This window comes from Triticum aestivum, chromosome 2D, assembly GCF_018294505.1.
Source record: "Triticum aestivum cultivar Chinese Spring chromosome 2D, IWGSC CS RefSeq v2.1, whole genome shotgun sequence".
NCBI classification, from domain to species: Eukaryota; Viridiplantae; Streptophyta; class Magnoliopsida; order Poales; family Poaceae; genus Triticum; species Triticum aestivum.
The window spans coordinates 154,491,485-154,511,020 of NC_057799.1; the positions used below are offsets into that span (position 1 = coordinate 154,491,485).

At 46.2% G+C, this 19,536-nt stretch overlaps 3 protein-coding genes across 3 annotated transcripts; 2 read left to right on the forward strand and 1 right to left on the reverse strand.

Annotated features, from left to right (window-relative positions):
• Window positions 1-3,469: 3,469 nt before the first annotated feature.
• LOC123052303 (bet1-like protein At4g14600) lies at window positions 3,470-6,242 on the forward strand. Its single transcript, XM_044475437.1, has 4 exons — window positions 3,470-3,750; window positions 3,880-3,985; window positions 5,524-5,580; window positions 5,840-6,242. Exons 1-4 carry the CDS (start codon window positions 3,710-3,712, stop codon window positions 5,999-6,001), a joined length of 366 nt encoding a protein of 121 aa, XP_044331372.1. The 5' UTR covers window positions 3,470-3,709; the 3' UTR covers window positions 6,002-6,242.
• Window positions 6,243-6,511: 269 nt separating this feature from the next.
• LOC123052302 (probable cysteine protease RD19D) lies at window positions 6,512-8,271 on the forward strand. Its single transcript, XM_044475435.1, has 3 exons — window positions 6,512-7,034; window positions 7,121-7,240; window positions 7,334-8,271. Exons 1-3 carry the CDS (start codon window positions 6,555-6,557, stop codon window positions 7,844-7,846), a joined length of 1,113 nt encoding a protein of 370 aa, XP_044331370.1. The 5' UTR covers window positions 6,512-6,554; the 3' UTR covers window positions 7,847-8,271.
• Window positions 8,272-12,478: 4,207 nt separating this feature from the next.
• On the reverse strand, window positions 12,479-17,463 carry LOC123052304 (succinate--CoA ligase [ADP-forming] subunit alpha, mitochondrial). Its single transcript, XM_044475438.1, has 7 exons — window positions 17,150-17,463; window positions 16,039-16,248; window positions 15,449-15,619; window positions 15,251-15,374; window positions 14,707-14,768; window positions 13,782-13,863; window positions 12,479-12,913 (listed from the first exon to the last, which is right to left on the reverse strand). The coding sequence occupies exons 1-7, from the start codon at window positions 17,351-17,353 to the stop codon at window positions 12,774-12,776; spliced, it is 993 nt and encodes a 330-aa protein (XP_044331373.1). The 5' UTR covers window positions 17,354-17,463; the 3' UTR covers window positions 12,479-12,773.
• Between the last annotated feature and the right edge of the window lie 2,073 nt (window positions 17,464-19,536).

Consider the following 19,536-nt stretch of genomic DNA (forward strand, 5'->3'; position numbering starts at 1 on the left):
ATTGATAGTATGGCAATCGATCCTATAACCCGGTCTCACAACTACCACCATGAGACCGGTAAAATAGAAAATTTATCAAGGGCAAACCTTTGCCTTGCACAAAGTCCACTTGAGCTAGATGATGATGATCTTGACTTCCTCAAGTTGGACCACCTTTCTTGATTGCGTTGGCTCGATGAAGACTACTTGATTGCTTCCCCATACTACACTATGGGTGAGTCACTCTTCGGCACATCTTCACAAGTCCATTGTCACCACAATGGACGACAAACTTCAAGCATGATCTCAGTGTGATGCTCCACTTGAACTTGCGCACCGCAACCTTGATGTCATCGTTCATGGGTTGTATGAGATCTTCCTCTTGACGCAAGCCCATGGCAACATATCTAACCCCGCATAAGACATACCATGGGATCACTTGATCCCTCTCGGTACATCTTGTATGCTTTGTGTGTTGATCAACTTGATTCACTCTTTGACTTAGTCTTGATCAACCTTGTATCATGTCTTCTCTATGACCATCTTTGGATAATTCCTTGAATAGCACCTTAGTCAACACATAAACTCCTTGGAACCAACAAATGGACTTCAAGAAATGCCTATGGACAAATCCTACGAATATAACTCAAGGCAACCATTAGTCCATAGAGACTGTCATCAATTACCAAAACCAAACATGGGGGCACCACATGTTCTTTCACTCGGCTAGTTCTTCAGGGTGAAAACCTAGATTCTGGCTTTCGTTGGTTGGATCCGGTGACGACGACACTAGAGTGTCGCTCCCTTCCTAAAGGCGTTGCTGTTGGAGAACATTATCGTTCGTGTGGTGCAATGAGATAGTGGGTGCGGATATGATCATTGTTATAATTTGCCGATAGCGGATCTGGCTCGCTTTGTGGTTGTTTTTATTGTCACCTTGCATAGCTTTGGTCTTATACGACTTTGCTATTTGTGGGCATGTTTATTGTGTGTGTGTGTGTGTGTTGGTGTTGGCTGTGCGCATCCTAACTATGAAGAGGCCGGGTGTGTGCTCATTGTGTTTGTATCCTCTTGATGCTCCGTTGAGCTAATAAAATCCACCCTTTGTCGAAAAATTAGTCATTATCATTTTTTGGGTCAAAGTTTATCCACATATTTGACTAGCAAAATGTTAATGCATGTCGCAAAAAATTATATTCTTGGTTTCGTATTGTAGTTTTCAATGTTTTTTTGCTACGTATAACTTATAAATTATATTAGTTAAAATCATGGTCAAAATGTGACTGGAGGCAGTGCCCGCCGTGGCACGCCAACTCGCTGGAGAACGTCGTGCCGGAGAACCTGCCCCGGCCGTCCGCGCGCCGGAGATACAACGCGCGGCGTAGGGGCCGCCGACAAGGCGTATGCTCCAGCGCCCGCGACGTCGCCCGACGCCGTGCTCCCGTTCGTGGCGCTCCACTCCGGCTCTGGCATGGGCTGCTTCTCCCTCTAAAGCTATGTGGTGTAAATTGTTATTAAGTGGGTGATTAGACTAGCTGATTAATTAGCTTAGCTTCTAGAAGAAATAAGCTCTCATATTGGTAAGAGCTGGGAGTACATACGACCAACATATTGTTTTATCTGTGATGATATTCTTCTATGTATTTCAATTCATTGCTCGAAAAGAGCTACTAGTAGTTAATCATTATTTCTCTGGCTTATTATTGGCCACATGAACGACGCAGCAAAGAAGCCAATATTTCGATATTGTTGTATGACTGAGTATGATAACTTGGCATGTATAGATGTAGTGCACTTGGTTGCTTTTGGGTGTGATGGATGAAGTTGGTACCTTCTGTTGAAATTTGTGTTTGATTGATGTCATATATGTGTGATTCTTGTCAATATATATACTGTTATGTTGTTTTTCTTCGGAATACAAATGAAATGCTGCCAAAATTTTGAATTTTATGTGGTTCCATTTTTCATTCCATCTCTCTAACCAAACACAAGAACGGAACCGACCCGTTTCACTTTTCTGTTTGTACCAAACACAGGAATGGAACGGACCTGTTCCAGTGGAATGGAACCATTCCATTCCGTTCCACTTGGTTCCTCAACCAAACACACTCTAAAGAGACTACTTGTATTGCATATGATTTAGCCAAACTTGCTAGAAGTAAGGTGTGTGCGGGGTGGATGGAGATCCAGCCGTAGATATTCTTGATACTCTTGTAAAAGATATTATGATGATCATCTTGCAATAAGGAGTATTTTGATGTAAAAACACAAAGAAAACATTTTGGATACTAAAACACAAAGGAAACATGGGCAAGAAAATCTAGGTACATATTTTCAGACAAGAAGTTGTACGGAGGAGTTATGCATTGGTCGAATAGTTGGGAGGACGGTTATACCCTATGTCCATCATGGGTCAAAGCATTATTTTTAAAAGGCCGAAGACCATATATTAAATAAGCTAGTCTTATAAGAGTTTCATTACATGAATAAGAATCCACATGCAAGTCCTTCAAAAAACCTGTGTAGTCTTCGCTCTGCACCCACGGGTGCAGCTTGAGCAAAGCTCATTTTCCCAATAGGCCACCACCTCACCGGAGCAACCTTGTTGCAACCCAGTAGCTTGTAGATGCAGCAGTCAGGAAGTCATCGATGTAAACCAGAAGATGCCGACAAATGCGAAGTGGAATATCGTCATCCCAGACACCAAGAAGGGGCATAAGATAATCCTTACTTTGACCAGAACAAGGAGAGGAAGACAAATCTCATAAGTTCCCCGACAGAGTCGTATCTGTCTGAGCTTCATCGAACGGAGATAAGATTGGAGAACAAAAAGCACATTATAACGCTATCATTCTGCATGACACCAACACTACTATCTTCTGACTCGTCCACATCATGCCAAGAATGGACATCAACATAGTGAAAAATCGAGGAACGATTATTTCAATCAACGTCGTTGCCCCATCTTCACTGACGATGAAAAACTCGTAGACCCTTTGGCGTTGAACATATCTCATTAAATCCAACTTTCGATAGGACATGATGTTTTCATTGGCGGCGAGGCGTGCGTCCACTTGTCATTAGACTAGCCACAGTGGGAGTAACTTCGGTGGTAACATCGAGTCCAACTCAGCAATTTTGCTTATGTGGCAATGAGTTAATGAGGAGAGATGTAGTACTAGTAACTTAGCTAGTTACTGTAACATCACATGTCCCAATGCAATATGAGTCTATAACGTAATAAATGAAGCTTTGCATGTTACCATACTTATGTTACTACCCACTATTGAGATTGTAACATAGAGTAGTAACACGCGTTTTTCTTCTACGGAAGATGAAAGGAAAACGGAGGAAAGTTGTGGCTAAACCATGGAATAGCACTACCCCTCATTGGACGCTCCAGATGTCCCCAGCAGCGGATCAAGCGGCTGAAACAATCGCGATGAGGTGTCGCGGAAGAAAACTGGTTAACCTCGTTTTCCAACCCCGTCAGCCTGCTGTCTCGTCCCTTGATCTCATCCCCTCCCCTGTCCGCCGCAGCGTCATCTCTCCCACCCTCCCCTCCGTTCTCCACCCGCCGTGCCGTCGCCGTTCTCCTCCCCGTACCTCCCGTGCGCCACCGCCCCATCCCTCCCGTGCGCCACCGCCCCATCCCTCCTGAATCCAGACTAGGCCCGACTGAACTCACGTGCGAACGAGCCGGACGTCTCCTGCTCCGCCTACGCGCGGGATGGCCAACCCGATGTACGGCTCCGGGCCGCTTCGATCCAGGTACGCCCCGTCCGATCCCCGATATCATTTGGCCCAATTCGCACCCTCTGCTGTTCGAATCGATCTATTTCTCCCGCGAAATTAGTTCAGAGCCCTTGACGAATTTGGGGGCTCCTTCGGGGATCGCAGGAACGCGCCGAGCTCGGACGAGATCCAGCTGCGGATCGACCCGGTGCATGGCGATCTTGACGAGGAGATCGATGGGCTGCACTCGAGGGTTCGCATGTTGAAAGGCGTAAGACTTCCATCTCCTTGTCTCCTTTGTTCTAAAGCTGGTTCATGATTTCTGTTAGGTATGCTCAGTTGAGGTCTTACTAATTGCCGCAATTTTGACGTTAGAAACTTATGTTGTGTGTGCGGTTAAGCATGCGCTGCAGATGTTTTATGTGACGTTCCAAGACATACTTCGTTCTCAATTTATTTTTTTACCGTAATTCCATCCATGATTTAATTTTTGGTGGCTGTGCGGCCTGTAAGAGTTCGTTTAAGATGATTTTATTGTCTTTAAACCAAGATGAACTCGGAGTAGATGTAAATTAGATTAGAACCATCTCAGGTTAATACGGGAGATTGATTGTATGAGTCGACGCCACATGTAAGTAGTTTATTTACTTAGTGAGGAATTGGTACCAAATTTTGTTTATATCAGTCTCACGGCAAGAAATTCCATAGTTGGTCTGATGTTAATGGATTTGGGTTGTATGGAAATGCAATGTATAACCTCGTTTAATTAAGTTCATACCCACTTTAAGTCTCTTGCTCAGTCATCATGGGCCCAGTACATCTTAAGGGCATCTCCAATGGGAGACGCTAAGAGGGGGCGCTAGGAAATACTTCCTGGCCAATCGACGGTTCGCTCGTCAATTCCTGGCGTCGGGCGCCGCGTAGACGCCAAACGATGCTTCGAGGGCTTACCTTTTTCTTTCACGGACGATAGTGCTGGGCCTTGTATTAGATCCGAATTTAGCGCCTCTTGTTAGTGCCTACCATTGGAAGAGTGAGCGCTTAGATTTTCTGTTTTTTATTTTTCCTCCCTAAGCGTCTATATAAGCGCTTAGCATTGTACATGCTCTAGACACCGCCTTCATACACGTCATACCTTTCTTTGCGGCATTCCATCTGTCTTATTATGGGTGTGTTTGGTTGATGCCCGCACTAGCCTTACCAAATGTTGTCTTGCCAATTTTTTTGGCCAAGGAATTCCTCACCCTCATTTGGCCAACTATTTGGCAAAAATCTGTGAGATGAAGGGGTGCACCCATTGGCAACCAAAGTTTAATAGGTAGCCAATTTTTGGCAGGGCTAGTGTTGGCAGCAAACCAAACAGACCCATATCTACTTCTTTGTTTCTCATCGTCACCTCCCTAGTCCATTATTATTGTTTATGGTTAACTTCTTGTGTGATGCTCATTGATCCATACCTTCTCTGATATACTGCCACGTGTTAACCTTCGCATGGAATTAACTCCATTGGTTTTCTGATTTTAGGCCTATAAACAGTCTTATGAGTTGGTGTGAATTTGTTGATGGCTGGTTGACATCATTACTGCTACTTTTGTTCCCGTAAAATTAATCTTGCAAGCATTGAGATGATATTACGTCTAGGTTTTTAATTTATACAATTTCAACTTTTAACAAGCAATGAATTTAGTACTTTGATGATAGAGAACTGCCATGTTCTGATCAATTATTTGTTCTACTTAAGCTGTTGATGCTGGTCTTTTCTTCACATTTCAGAAACTTATTTGTTGTTTGACGTGGTCGCTTTTCCAGGTCGCCCAAGAGATAAACTCCGAGGCCAAGTTCCAGAATGATTTCCTCAACCAACTGGTATTGTTGCTGTTCTATCATGATTCTTTTGTGGAATCCTTGGTTATTTATGTTTTTTCCTGAATGTTTATAACATGTTTATTGTTTTCCATGTGCACTTGTGCTTTCCTACCATTTATATACCATTTTTAGATGTACATCTATGTCTGCTGAGTCAATTACTGTGTATATATGACCAAGAAGATCCATTTTATCTACACTACTAATAAATATATGTGTGCTGTGCACTGATTTTTTGTTACCCTCTGTTTATGAACAGCAACTGACCCTTACGAAAGCTCAGGCTGGAGTGAAGAATAACATGCGAAGGATGAACAAAAGCATCATCCAGCAGGGCTCCAATCATATTGTCCATGTTGTCCTATTTGCTCTGTTATGCTTCTTTGTTGTGTATCTTTTGTCAAAGTTCTCTAGAAGATAGCTCTTCTGTTGTTAGGTGAAGCCAAATCGAAACAACTGAAATGTACCATGTGTTGTATTTAGTCTGAAAAAAGTGTCGCGAGTAACGAAATCGAATGGAAAATGGGACTGGACTGTTTACATGGTATATTTGACTTGAGAACAAGTTGTGTATCCAGCTTCCTGTCATGAAAGAGACCATTTCACAACTTCTGGGCTTGTAAGATATATTTCATGCATGAACTAGAGTATTTTTGGCTTGATGAACTTCTGCGAATCACCACGGCATCCGGTATCATAATTTGATCTTTAAAAAGGAGATTGACTAATGACGTCACAGCTCAGAGTAAGACGCTGGGCAGTCGAGAACAGCAGGTCGGGAGATGAGAACACGGGCACCGATTGACATACGTGTGCCGCCACGCCCACCCGCACCGCCGTTTGGACTTTGGAGGAGGGACATGCGTCCTCCCCTTCCTCCTGCATGGCTGCCACCTCGCAGTGCTCCTCGTCGCCTATATTTGACGACGCCTCCGGTGCAGGACTGACTACCGAGCAAGGTTTCCATACGTACCATGGCTGCCCAGCTCCTCCTCCTCCTCCTTCTAGCGCTCGTCAACGTGGCGCCACCACGGCGCCACGCCGGCGTGTCCGCTGAAGACGTCATCCAGCAGGTGACGGACGGCGGCCACGGCGCTGGACGTCCCGGTCTGCTCCCGGAGGCGCAGTTCGCGGCGTTCGTGCGGCGGCACGGCAAGGAGTACTCGGGCCCCGAAGAGTACGCGTGCCGGCTGCGCGTGTTCGCGGCCAACGTGGCCCGCGCAGCCGCCCACAAGGCGCTCGACCCGGGCGCGCGCCACGGCGTCACGCCCTTCTCCGACCTCACCCAGGAGGAGTTCGAGGCGCGCCTCACCGGCCTCGCCGGCGCCGGCGACGTCCTGCGCAGCGTGCGGGCGATGCCGGCTGCGGCGCCGGCCACGGAGAAGGAGGTCGCCGCGCTGCCCGCCAGCTTCGACTGGCGCGACAAGGGCGCCGTCACCGATGTCAAGATGCAGGTACGCGCGCGATGCAGTTCACTCCGCTAGGAAGCTTGTGATGTCTTTACATGGAGAGCTTGCATGCATGTGTTTTTTGGTTTTAGGGCGTGTGCGGCTCGTGCTGGGCGTTCAGCACGACCGGCGCCGTGGAGGGCGCCAACTTCGTCGCCACGGGGAAGCTCCTCAACCTCAGCGAGCAGCAGCTGGTCGACTGCGACCACACGGTGCGACATCATCAGCTCAATTCAATCGCCCTCCCAATTCATATGCTTAGATAAGATAATCTGATTGTTGATCTGCTTGTGGAAATGTGCAAGTGCGACGCGGTGGCGAAGACCGAGTGCAACAGCGGCTGCTCCGGCGGGCTGATGACGAACGCGTACAAGTACCTGATGGGCTCCGGCGGGCTGATGGAGCAGGCGGCGTACCCCTACACGGGGGCGCAGGGGCCGTGCCGGTTCGACAGGAGCAAGGTGGCCGTCCGCGTGGCCAACTTCACCGCCGTGCCGCTCGACGAGGACCAGATGCGGGCGGCGATCGTCCGCGGCGGGCCCCTGGCGGTGGGCCTGAACGCGGCGTTCATGCAGACGTACGTGGGCGGCGTGTCCTGCCCGCTCATCTGCCCGCGGGCGCTGGTGAACCACGGCGTGCTCCTCGTCGGCTACGGCGCGCGCGGCTTCTCGGCGCTGCGGCTCGGCTACCGGCCCTACTGGCTCATCAAGAACTCGTGGGGGGAGCAGTGGGGGGAGGGCGGGTACTACAAGCTCTGCCGCGGCCGCAACGTCTGCGGCGTCGACAGCATGGTCTCCGCCGTCGCCGTCGCGCCGTGATCGGCAAACGGCGACGACCGGCGTAGTACGTGTTCACGTAGTAGTTCGTTAGCCTAACGGTATTAGGAGGGCTTAATCAGTGGACACTGCACTCAATAATGCCACTTCAAACATACTTCTACAAGCGCTTGTATACACATTCTGCCCTCGATGCCCGTGGATGTCTCAAGTCTCAACCCTGATGGCTTTACCGGCTTATTGGCCGTTTAGGGCCGCTGAGATCTTACCCTCGAGATTTGTGGCCGGGCAGTCTTTGGTGCTTGGCACCGAGATGATCGCTCGGTGGGGGAAATATCTTCTCAAGGAGATGCGCACCTATCTTCCGAACTTGCAGGGATTCGAGATTCGATGGACTGGTCGTGATGCTAACGTTGCTGCCAAAGAGTCTTTGGTGATCCACACTAGTACAATTGATTTTCCAGTAATTCCTGATGTTCTGGTTGACATTGTACAATCAGACTTAGTCCGCCAAAATGAATAAAATGCCTTGAGGGCGGTTCTAATTTTTCTTTTACAAAAAAAAAAAACAGGAGTAACAAATTTTAACTGCACTGACTTACGGATACAGATACAGGTCGCTTCAAAAGATGTATCCACAATCTAAAACCAGAGCAACGATCTCTTGGATGTAGCCAAACCTGCGTCTCATCGCATAAAGTTGCTACGTCAGCACGATATTAGTCTGATGCCCAGCATTTTAGGGAGGGCGATATTAGGATGATGCGCATCATTTTTGGGCGATATCGTGTAATGTATGCGTAAGTTGGCGTTTCAATTAGCTAGTGTAGTATTGATGAGACGAAGGACAGAAAAAGACTGCCCTCTCTAGCTAGGAGATATCTAACGACCATTTTTTCAGCTTATACGTGGCTTAACTGTAAAATTGAAGTCCAAAATAGTTTGTATTTATAGGCTCAAAATAATTTATTCTGAAGGGTTAGGATTAACATTTTTTTATGAAACAAGGCAAAAGATTTGCTATTTTCATTGATTAAGAAGAAGAGAGTTGTCCGGTTAATTAAGAGGAAAACCGGACGAAAACATAAATTACAAACCCCATAAGGGGCACACATGGACGACCTAGCCACCAACAAAATCACGACACAACCAATGACAACTGTCGAGAGGTAGCACCGAACAACAAAGCAACGCCAAACACTCGACCGCAGCGTTGAGGACATGGCAGCTTCGATTTTGCCGACGAGCATCACAGGAGGAAGTTACAAGCCTCTCATTGACATAGTCTAGCGCAACACCTGAAGAGCACCGCTCGTTGAAAATCGCCCTCATGGAGTCATCGTTGCCGCAGTGGCCCCGCCGCCCGCAGCTCTGACTTCTCTGTCACAGCCAGAAGCCAACATAGGCACACCCATTGGCGCACCGGACCTTCGGCATCAGAAGGACAAGTCACGACCCGGCTCTCCTCGCCACCATCGTCGTTGCCACACACGTCGCAACGCCACACCACCTCATTGCCGGTCGAGCACCTGCCGACCGCAATGTAGTGCACATCCAGCCTGCAGGAATCACAAATGGGACCAACATCTTCAAGACGGCGCCCCCAAGAGGGAATACGACGTTGAAGACGACGCCGCCGCCTGATCCAACCAGGATCATGACTTTCGCCCGAAGATCTTGACCCAAGAGCGAAGGAAGTCCAAATCACCTCGACAACGCCTCCAAGGAAGAAAGTGATGACCACGGACGCCGCCGTCGCCGGCCAGCAAGAACTGGTGAAGCTTTCGCTCGGATCATCGACACCACCACTCTCACGCAAGCAACTCCACTGACCCGCGCACCCCTGCACAACCACAGCGCCATGACCGTGCAGGGACCACCACCACGCCTTGCTGTCAAGTCAACCACGGCAAACCACCAGCACGTAGACTGATGCACGTCCTCCGGGCAGGGAAGGGCAGACTGCCACCCCGCATCCTCCCGCCAGTCAGATCTGGTGGTCCAATGACCGCGCAGAACGCCGATGCCACAGCCCGAGCCGCCGGAGCTGTGACCCGCCGAAGAACCGCCGTCGCCGAGCTGCCTAGACAGGCAGGACGAGCCTCCCACCACCAGCACACCACGGCAGCTGCGTCGCCCGCGCGAACTCCACAGACGCCGACACGTCAACCACCTTCCCGGGGCCGCCGCCCCGGATGCCAGCCCACGATGCCCGCCAGAGCTCACAGCTCCACCATGGAGCCGCTAAGCACCACGTCGTCGACGCACGCCGCCCGCCGCAGCCGCTCGCCGGCGTCGACAACCCCGCCATGGAGCCGCCGAGCACCCGCCCGCCGACGCGTCGCGCGCCACTCCGTCTCATCCACCGAGGGCGGAGAAGCCAGATCCGGCCAAGCCCGGCTAGGATCCAGCCGCTCCCCGCGCAAACGCCGTCCCCGCAACCCCACCGGCCGGCCGCGCCTCCGGGAAGATGCAGCCGCCGCGCGCGCGCTACGCCGTGAAAGAGGAGAAAACGCCCCGCCGCCACCCTCCCTGGGGCACGTGCGGGCTTCGCCGGCGGCCCCTCCAGCGGTGGCGATGCGGGGGAGTGGGGAGAGGAGAGCTTTGTGGCGGTGGCGCTAGGTTCCCCGTGTCGCCCGAGCTAGGCGATTAACTTATTTTTACCATAAGTGAAATAACCGGAGCCATTTGAAACAAAGGGTCTTTTGTCACGTGGGCAGAACAAGTTTTTCTGGAGGGGACAAGGTATTATTGTAAGGCGAACTTTTTATTTCTCCCAATAAATGGAGTTGTGTCAATTTTTATGTTGTTTGCTTTTTTTGGAAAAGATTTAAATCTATTATAAAAGTTCACCAGAAGTACAGAACACCTCAAACATACTAAAAATAACATTGAGGTCTCTAAATCACCAAACGACCACTACCGCCGCCGCCAGAAAGAGTTGTCGACGCGCCTTTGTCTTTGCCCCTCCCCCCCCCCCCTATCGAAGCCGACTTAACCTTATCGATGACATCCGGGAAGTCTTCGGGCACGTGCCCATAAGAACCAGGCCTTGGAGCCATAATCTTTATCATTAAAGGGTACGTGCTCATAAGGACCAGCGCATTGGAGCCACAATCTTCACCACTAAACATTTTAATAGATCTAAAGCAACTGATATCAAGGTCAAGGCTTGTGCGTCTCCTCCCTTTGTCCCTCTTCCAAGAAAAGGCGGCTAGGGTTTTTGCCTCCCGTCGGCGGCGCCGTCGATCTTCCACGTCTCCCGTGGCCTTAGGGCCATGGGTGCGTGGTGGATCCTGACCCTTGCCAGCGGGAGGACTCCGTTTTCAGGTGCTTCTTCAAGTTTTGTTAGGGTTTGTGTCCTGCTCAAAAAGACGAGACGGCGATGGCTTCTTGAAGATGGAATAAGATTCTCCCCGCCTAGCCCCCGTCCCAATGGTGTGTCTAGCATCGTCGGAGGGCGTGTGAAGGTGTGTCTTCGGCGGATCTCGCGAGATTTGGTCGGTGGATCCGCTCGGATCCGATCTTTGTTCGTCTTTGTTCATGTGTCTTCAGGTTGGATCCTTCTGGTCTAAAATTCTCTTCATTGGCGGCGGTTGCTGGGGGCGTTGGTCCTATGGGACCTTAGGACGACGACTTCCCGACTGTCTACTACAACAAGTTGTGCCCGTCTCAGATGAGGGAGGGGCGATGACGGCGGCGCGCCTTCGGCTCACTTCAGTGCTTGTAGTCGTCGTCAGGTGGTCTATGAATTTGGATGTAATTTTTTTATTTCTGGTGTCCGTTGCACTGCCGTGATTGAAGATGAATAGATCGACAGTTTCCTGCAAAAAAAAAACGTTGTTGCACACGCACGCCGAGAAACCCTAACCTTGCTATCCAAGGTGTTGCACACACACGACAAGAAACCTTAACCTCGCCACCCAAGAAAATAGTGAAAATTTACGTCGGAGCTCCGTCGACTATGTCGATCAACAAATTCGAGAAGGGCCGGAGCCTGAAAGACAAACTCGAAGAAGAGCAGTCATTCACCCAAGCATCACACCTACGAGAAACTAAAAAAAAAATCTAGCAAAACTACTAGCTGGACAGAAGGCACTAGGATTCCTCTCTAGTCACCAACCACCGAAGCGGCGGAGGGGAGACAAATCCACAGGCTCATCGGCGAAGCTTGGAGGAGAGAGTTTGCCCTAGTGATTGAGGGAAGGAGGAGAAAACACGAATCCTCATTTTCCAAGGTGGAGTCTAGGCTAACATGCTGCAACTCCATTTCTCATATTCTTATGATTGCACCATTAGCAAGCATTCTCAACTACAAAGAATAATTTGTTGGATCAAGCGGGATGCTACGCTAGCAAACAAAAGAATTACCGTGCGAATGAGACACATGTTATGGAGATAGATCATAGGCCGCGACAAAAAGGGTGTAGTCCACCCGTCCGTCCAGAATTACTTGTCGCAAAAATGGATAAAAGTGGATATATTTAGAACTAAAATGCATCTAGATACATTCATTTTTTTTTCCGACAAGTAAAGTATAATATCATTGATCTTAGTGGCAATTTCAAATACTAAGCAAAGTATATATCACGTATTGCAGTGCACAGCCGTCTTGGTATAGTTGAAAAAACAAGCTCAAGCTCAAAGGAAAATGTTTAACGTTCAGAGAGAAAATACAGCCAGATTTGAAGATTGCCATTAAGAAAAACTTGAAAGAGCATAGGTACCCCATGAATTCCAACTCCAAGCAATAGCATGTCGAGAATTTGTCTTATTGAACATTTGAAATGAGCACATGTAAAGGCCAGTCTCACACTTAAGACGGGGAAAGGAAAAGGAAAAAAGGGACTGAGTAGCTCAACTCAGCGACCAGCGATGGGGCCCTACCGACGTATTGCTCGCTATTAACCAACGAGCAACAAAAAGAAGTTTCCCAATGTTTTCTTTTCTACTGTACCATTCCTTCTCTCTACTCTACCATTCCGCGCTGCTTGAAAAGTTCGAACATGGTTGAACCGATCTTAGCTGGTGACTCGACAACAGTAACCCCAGCATCCCTGAGTGCCTTGATCTTGTCTTGGGCGGTACCCTTCCCCCCTGACACAATTGCTGCATCATACGTGAAATATATCCATAGATTAGCACACATAAAAGTTGAATGCCATTGCAAATAATCAAAGAAATGCAGCAATTTTGTTTTCATGATTTAATTATATTGAGAATCACAGCAAAAAAGTTTGAGAAAATAAACCAGATTGTCACCATACAAACAGTGTGGGTGAAACAGTTCCAAAACACACAAAATCCATACATAATTGCCAATCATTTTAGTAAAAGAACAGAGGCAAACATTGCTCATTACTCGGCGAACAAAGTATTTGGCCCCATGAAAAAATAGATGGCAAAGGGGGCAACTGGGTCTGATAAAGCTATGAAGTAGAGCATAAACCAGGTCCAAAATACTGTTTTGTTACTTTACCTATTAAACTGTACAAGTGTTCATACTCTGTACTGGTAACCAAGAATAAACTAAACAACCATTAGAGTTATGATTTAATACTACACCCACCAGGGTGAAACTTTCTCTGAAAACTTCTTAGGTACTCCTCCGTCCAGAAATACTTGCCGGAGAAATGAATGTATCTAGACGTATTTTAGTTCTATAGATACATTCATTTTTATCCATTTCTCCGACATGTATTTCCAGATGGAGGGGGCATTTATATTTTGTTATCTGTCGATTATTGCACAACTGAATAATACAAATACATGACCTGTTCTTCCTGAAGAATTTGAACTACCATTGACAAGGGAGAGTATTAGAAAACTACAGATAACTAATGAACAATCTGCTAACATAAAACTGCCGGTATCTTTTCTCCAAATACCAAGACAGGAGCATAGTTCAACTTAATAAGACCAAAGATTATACAATTGACAAAGGAAATAAATAGTGAACTTGTTGTTATGTCAATACCTCCAGCGTGACCCATGCGACGGCCTGGGGGTGCAGTAAGTCCAGCTATGAATGCAACGACAGGCTTTTCTGTTTTGCTCTCCTGAATCATTTGCATTAAGTTAGATTAGTTGATCAGAATGTTACTTAAAGCATGTATCTAATCAAAAGAAAAAAAAAGAGTTCTAGCAAGTAGACACGAGCTATATTATAACATGGAATATCAGCAGTGCCTATTTATCATGCATCACTTCACAACACTAAGAAAGCATCAGGACACGATTTTAACTTGTAAATCAGGCCAGATATAATCTAAGTTTTCACATGTCATTATGTCAAATGACCATGAAAACTAATAACAGTGGGGTGGACTACTTGTACTTTACTGAAACTGAATTATCTTCTTTTGCTAGTGATAAAGGGTTTGGTCACATGATAAAATGACCTATATAGCCCCAAAATGGCTTGTTCAGGAAATGTGCGGAATATTTTAACTTCTAAAGCTTCAGACTCGTGGCCATATAATCTCAAGCTAGGCCTGGACAGGGCAGAGATGGCTTGAAGCTTAGAAGTATGCAAGCATACCAACTCTTAAACCAGACAAATTTTGAGCTTGCCTAATAAGCATATTAAATTACAAACATGCATTATCTAAAGGTTATGTCAGAAGGGCTTTTAAGACTTATCAATGCATCTTTTATGGCAAGATCATGATCATATAAATGAACATTCATAGTACAATGCATGCTACAAAAGTATGGCTTTCTAATTGCCACCAAGCTTGAACTGCAATACAGGACATAAAGAAGCATGCTACTCCCTCCGTCCCAAAATAAGTCAGCGACACTTATTTTGGGACAGAGGGACGACTATTTAGAAATATATGCAAGGATGCTAAGAAGCAGGACATGCAACAAGGAAACAGCTATCCCAACAAAACTCTCACCCGGATAAAGGCTGCAGCATCCTCCTCAGCAGTACCGCCAATTTCTCCAATGAGAACAATACCTAAAAGGCACATACCAATTTTACCAATGAGAATAATACTTAAGAGGGATATAACAGCATTAACAGATGAGAACATAACTGAAAGACACAGTATCAAAGAATGTAACAGGACATTCATATGCATTAATTACTATACAAGGGATCAAAGGCACAAAGAAGTCACAAATCAGGGAGCTTCTTTCTGTTATATTACTAATTTCCTTCAAAGGTACCAGCAAGGCCCAGAGCAAACAATTGGTGGGATGCCCTCATGTGGGCATATACAAAGGTACATAACTTCACTACTTCAGGAGTAAAGATGAAGGTCTACTTATTTGTCCTATCAACACATCGGAGCCACAATGAATTCAAATAGAGTCTGCAAACTAAGCATGCTGGTGACCTAGTACCAATAAAGGGAAAATTGGGAAATCTGACAAATAAATGAAAGAATAACAATAGCTTTTCTGAATAATGTAGAGGCCCAGCAAGAATTAGTGTACCTTCTGTCTGAGGATCATCAACAAACTTTTCAAGGCAGTCAACAAAATTAGTGCCGTTAAAGGGGTCACCACCCATGCCCACACAAGTTGACTGCCCCAAGCCTACGGCTGTTGTTTGAAACACCTATCGATAAGAAAGAAATACAGTTCAGGCAAATGCATTTAATGGTTAAAGCAAGTCTACAATAATGGGCATACCGCTTCATATGTCAAGGTACCAGAACGAGATACAATCCCAATGCGTCCTGGTTTGTGGATGTAACCTGGCATGATTCCAATCTTACATTCACCAGGCTTAATGATACCAGGGCAGTTTGGCCCGATCAATCTGGTTTTTGATTGCCTGTTCAGAGCAGCTTTCACTTTCACCTGGAATTAAGAAAGGGAGCCTTCTGATGACTTCACTAAGTCTTAACAAAGCAAGAGAAAACTAAAAGAAATTATCTAAACTGTGAGAAAGACAACACATAACTATGATGTGGTATTGTTTATTAACACTGCACTTAATATCAATAAATTGACTGCCAAATGGGTCAGGACAAAATTACACATGAAGTAGAAGTAAAACCTAAACCCATTCAATGTGTGCCTATCTGCATATAGCTACTATATGCATTTAGTGACACTGATCACAAGCAAAAATTTCTAGTGTTTCTGTATTAAGAAAACTCAGCTTGCATGGACAGCTATAGCCAAAGGAAAACAAATGGCATCACAAATATTATTATGCTCAGATAAACAGCAAACAATGTGCTTAGTGATGTACTTTATTGTTAAAAATATCATACCATGTCATGCTGAGGTATCCCTTCAGTAATGCAGACAACAAGGTCAAGCTCTGCTTCCAATGCCTCCATTATTGCAGCGGCAGCAAATGGTGGTGGAACATATATAACAGATGCATTGGCCTTTGTCTCAGCCTTAGCTTCTGCTACCGAGTTGAAAACTGGAAGGCCTAGGTGCTCAGTTCCACCTTTCTTGGGAGTAACTCCACCTACCTGTTCAATGCGAAGTACTTAAGTTAAAAGGGCATCATTTGATGAAAACCATAGAAGAGACATAATAATTAGTTGATTGCTTATATTTTAAAAATCAAGCTACATATCTATATATCTTAAGGCTTAAGAGAAGTCCAAACAACCTTACAGAAACATGCCAGTGCCTTGATTTGACGGTACAAAGGTATCTTTGCAGATGCATTCATAAGACAACTAATAATTTAGCATATAGTGTCAGTATGTCACTGTTACACCCAGTATGCGACAGTTAACTGTGAGCTCCTGGTCAAGAATGTAGTAATGGAATTAGAACCAGCAACCTGCCCAGATGAGGCTCTCGGAATGCATACATAATTCTTACCATCCACATGACAGTTTTGTTCCTCATATGCACCGGCATTTTTATTGTGTGGGAAACCCTGCCCAAATTGCTACCAATAATATCAAAAGTAAAATATGACTCGATGTCTCCAGCCCACTTATTGAAGAATTCTAGCATTACAATACATAAGATTTAGGTTCGATTTTCCATAGCAGCTTGAAAATATAGGGCGTGCATCATGGAAATTGTTCCTCAAACTCTTCCTAAGTTTAGATCGAGCAGGCCCTAGATTTACAAAACATCTAGGAACCCATAAAAACCGTGTTCTCTATGTTTTGCTGTCTGATGAGTCATAATAAAATACCGAAGCCCTGGCTGCAAAGCGAAGAATACCCCTGGCGCAACACATCGAGAAGAGACGAAACCCTAAAAGGCGGAAAATGGAGATCGACAGCCACCCACCCACGAGATCGTGCATTGTCGACTGTATCTCTCAATCTCAAACCCTAGAGCCGCACTAGAGGACGAAATGAACGGATCGAGCAATACATCGAGAAGGGAGGCCGCGCGGGGACATACCATATTGGTGCCGTACTCGATGGCCTGCTCGGTGTGGAAGGTGCCGTTCTTCCCGGTGATGCCCTGGCAGATCACGCGGGTGCTCTTGTCGACGAACACCGCCGGAGAGGGCGCGGCGGCGGCGGCCGCGTAGGCACGCGAATGGAGGAGGCGGGAGGCGGCGGAGCCCAGCATCTGGGACGCGCGGCGGCAGGAGGCGGCCATGGCGATGTGATTGGCCTGGCGGCGGCGCGTGCTCCTCTCTCTTTCTTCTCTCCTCTCGATTCGATTTCGTTTGGGGCTCGGTCTACTTTCCTCAGTTTTCTGGGGTCTCGCGATCCATTCTTGCAGGAGAAGTTGGGCGGTCAAACTTCGGGCTGGGCCCCTGCGTTTGTCGCTATTTTCGGAAGCTAACACATGGGTGACTATTTCCAAAGCATGCGGGAAAGCGGCTTTGGTAATACGTTTTACGGTTGATAGAGGCGAACGGCGGAATGGCCTAGGGCATCTCCGGCGCCTTTCGTCAGAACGGACACCCCAAATATCCCATACATGTTCGGACATGTCTGTGGACAAGGACGGAGGCCACGGCCGTCCAACCATATTAGTTAAATGTTCGCCTCTGTTTTTCTAATATATTCGGGACACTTAAATAATTAAAAATAAAATCATCAATGGTCTATGCATATTGTGCAAATAATTAAAGATAAATATTACAAATATGATGTTTTCTTCCTCTGTTCCTTTATATAAGGTGTGTTATTTTTGGCTCGATGACGAGGGCACACAATCATAGAGGAGTTAGGACAAAATTACCTTAAAAAATCTGTTGGTTAGTGGCAAGTAAATCAATCAATTAGTCTAAAAAAATAAGAGATGCATGCAATCAAGAGAGATATACTTTCCTTTTTCTGCTATAAGTAGAAATATAGACAATAAGGAGAGTGATACTTTCCTATTTTTAGAGGGCTAATAAGAGAATTGTGAGGAATTAGAAGAAATGCACCTTACATTTGAAATTTTATCAAAAAACAAATACACCTTATATAAAGGAACGAAGGGAGTAGTTAAAATCTGAATCAACCAATTCAAACACATTTTTTAGTTATCTCCTTAAAGCGCCCACAAATGCTCAAACAGATTATTCCTAAACAACTCATAGGTTGTTCGATGGCGAATCTGTTGATACATTTTGATAAAATCCCCAAACATCGCAGGATTCTGGTCTATAAGTTGGATAGGATCACCCATGCGCTGAAATTCCAATGACGAACTCTGTCACCCGCATCCTTCACAATCATGTTGTGCATGATCATACAAGATGTCATCACCTCCCACAACGTCTCTAGATCCCATATTTTGCAGGTCAAACAACTACAAAACGGAGTTGGATCACTACAAACTCCCTCTCCACATCCTTTATAGCCCTTCTTGTCTTTGGGCAAAGTGATATCTTTTCTCACCCCTTAGATCAGAGTTGTTCTTGAAGAAGGTAGCCTACGAATGAAAGATATATTACAAAGATAATAGTCCATGTTGCATGGAAGAGCTTCTCCCGCACGCAACCTTACAAATAATGGAGACTGCTGCATCATGTTGATGTAATTGTGAGACTTGGGCATCTCGAAGAAAGAGTGTCAAATCCAAAGGTCATGTGATGCAACTGTTTAAAGAATGATGGTGGACTTCTTGCAATGACCTAAATATTGCCCTTGTGAAGCATACAGGTAATCCGTCCATTGCCGGTGCATGCAATCCAGGGAACCGAGCATACTTAGGCACCTTCTTGCTTTTTTGGCAGTGCCATGAACCATACGGTGTCTTCGACAATTGGTTTTCTCAAGTACTCCAGTCCAAACAACTTGACCACCGCAATAGCAAACCTGAAAGCACAAGTGCTTCCTCGGTGATTTTGGTAATTAATGTTAATATATCTCTTGTTGGACTAATACTTTTATCTAGTGTATTTCAGATAAGTTCAACAATGGTGTGGAAAGGACAAGAGATATGGAACCCCTTCAAGGTGTCAGGAACATGTTGGCAAAAGCTCAAGACTCTTCATTTATATTTTAGTGATCCAAGATCACATTGAGTCCATGGTAAAGCCAATACTATTAAAGGGGATGGGGTGTTGCTTAATGATCTACTTGCTCAAAGTGCTTAGTGATATTGCTCCAAAGCCCTCAACCACTTTCTCATTTCCAAATATGTCAAAAATTCAAAGTCAAACTCGGCCCCACCGAGCTGTTCTATCTGGCGCCACCGAGTTTATTTGACATAACCACTGCCAAAAACCCTAGACACTTCGGCCACACCGATACGGATCTCGGTCTCGCCGAGATGGCCCTGCAAACTCTCTGTTTCCCTTTGTAACATTTCGGTCTCACTGAAATGAGCGATCGGTCACA